The sequence below is a fragment of the Neomonachus schauinslandi genome, chromosome 5 (genome assembly GCF_002201575.2).
Source record: "Neomonachus schauinslandi chromosome 5, ASM220157v2, whole genome shotgun sequence".
Classification (NCBI taxonomy): Eukaryota; Metazoa; Chordata; class Mammalia; order Carnivora; family Phocidae; genus Neomonachus; species Neomonachus schauinslandi.
The window spans coordinates 174,759,814-174,761,191 of NC_058407.1; the positions used below are offsets into that span (position 1 = coordinate 174,759,814).

General features: G+C 67.3%; 1 protein-coding gene across 1 annotated transcript in view; it reads right to left on the bottom strand.

Annotated features, from left to right (window-relative positions):
• The window catches only part of LOC123324872 (kinesin-like protein KIF19), a 6,016-nt gene extending 5,435 nt beyond the window's left edge, over nucleotides 1-581 (bottom strand). Inside the window, exon 1 of the mRNA XM_044915293.1 lies at nucleotides 203-581. Coding sequence (XP_044771228.1) covers nucleotides 203-581 — 379 coding nt within the window. The remainder of the gene's footprint in view (nucleotides 1-202) is intronic.
• Nucleotides 582-1,378: the final 797 nt, after the last annotated feature.

Here is a 1,378-nt window from a genome sequence, read left to right on the forward strand (position 1 = left end):
CTGGGGGACAGGGGCCGGGGACAGGGCAGGGGACAGGGCTAGGGGACAGGGCTGGGGACAGGGGTTGGGGGACAGGACCGGGGACAGGGCTGGCTAAAGGCCGATGGGGGTCCCCTCCTATGCCCCAGGGACCGGGATTTCGTCCGAGCACGTGCGTGCGGCGCCCACCTCCCCCTTCTGGGACCGGGGCGGGGCGGCTCACCCTGAATCAGCTGCCACAGGTCGTGGATGAGCTGCTCGCAGAGCCACCAGTGCTGGTGGTGACGCTGGATCACGAAGTCCTTCTGACAGAGCAGGTGCCTCCGGCGGAGTTTGCCAGCCTGCAGCTCGGTGTTCTCCAGCTCTAGCTCGTGGGCCCGGCACAGCAGCCTCAGAACCTCCCGCTGGTCCTCGCTGATGACCTGCGTGGGCAGCAGCTTCTCCAGCTGCAGCGCCTTCCTCTTGGCGTTAGCCAGCCGCTGCTCCAGCCCGGCCTGCGGGGTGACGGGGCGCTCGGGCGGGCGCCTGCGGTCCGTGCTCCCAGCCGGCGCGTGCCGCGGGGCTCGGCCTTGCACCCAAGCCTCACGAAAACGTGTGGCCATAGCCCTGCGCTAACCACGCCCTTTATCGTCTGCGTTCTGATGCTTTCACACCTGGGGCCTCGCCGACCCTGGAGGGACTGCCCCTCCCAAGGTGAGCTCATTCCTGAGGATCCTAAACCACCCACCCAGGAGCACACGTCTCAAAAGCAGACCAACCAACCCAGAGCCTGCACCCCAACCCCCTCCTAAATGGGGCTCTCACGCTCTGGGCCACTGTCCCCCCTGCCCCCCCCCCCCTAATCCCCCCGGGAGCAGACACCCAGGACAGCCGCTCAGCCCCCGACCCCCCTGGAATTACTCAAACTAGCCGGGCCTGAGCCTGCTCACCCCGCCTCACCCCTCCTTCCTGGGGAAACCACGAGAAGGCTCTCACCCCGTGCGGCCTCCCTCTGCCTCCGGACCGGCCCTGTGCGTCCCCTGCAGCCCCATGTGGCACCCCGCGCACCCTCCTCCTGGAATTGTGAGTAGGACTAGATTTTCAGCGGCGGTCATCTCCTGGTCTGTCGGCCCTACTGTGCCTCAGACTGTCTATGAACACACGACACTTTAGAACACACCCCAGGACTCAGCCCTCACTGCTGTGTCCACGGTGGGAAGCCAGTGCTGCAGCCGAAGCCGCCATGCGTGCCCATCCCCCGGACCCCGGTCCCAGGCACAGGTGGGATGACACCCCCAGTGCGGCCCAGGACCACGTGCTCCAGCCTTTCACTTCCTCCTCTGAGATCGGGAGGGGGCAGCTTCGGGAGGAGTTGGCTCAGCTCCCTAGCACGGCCCTCCGCCCCTCCGCCCCTCCACCC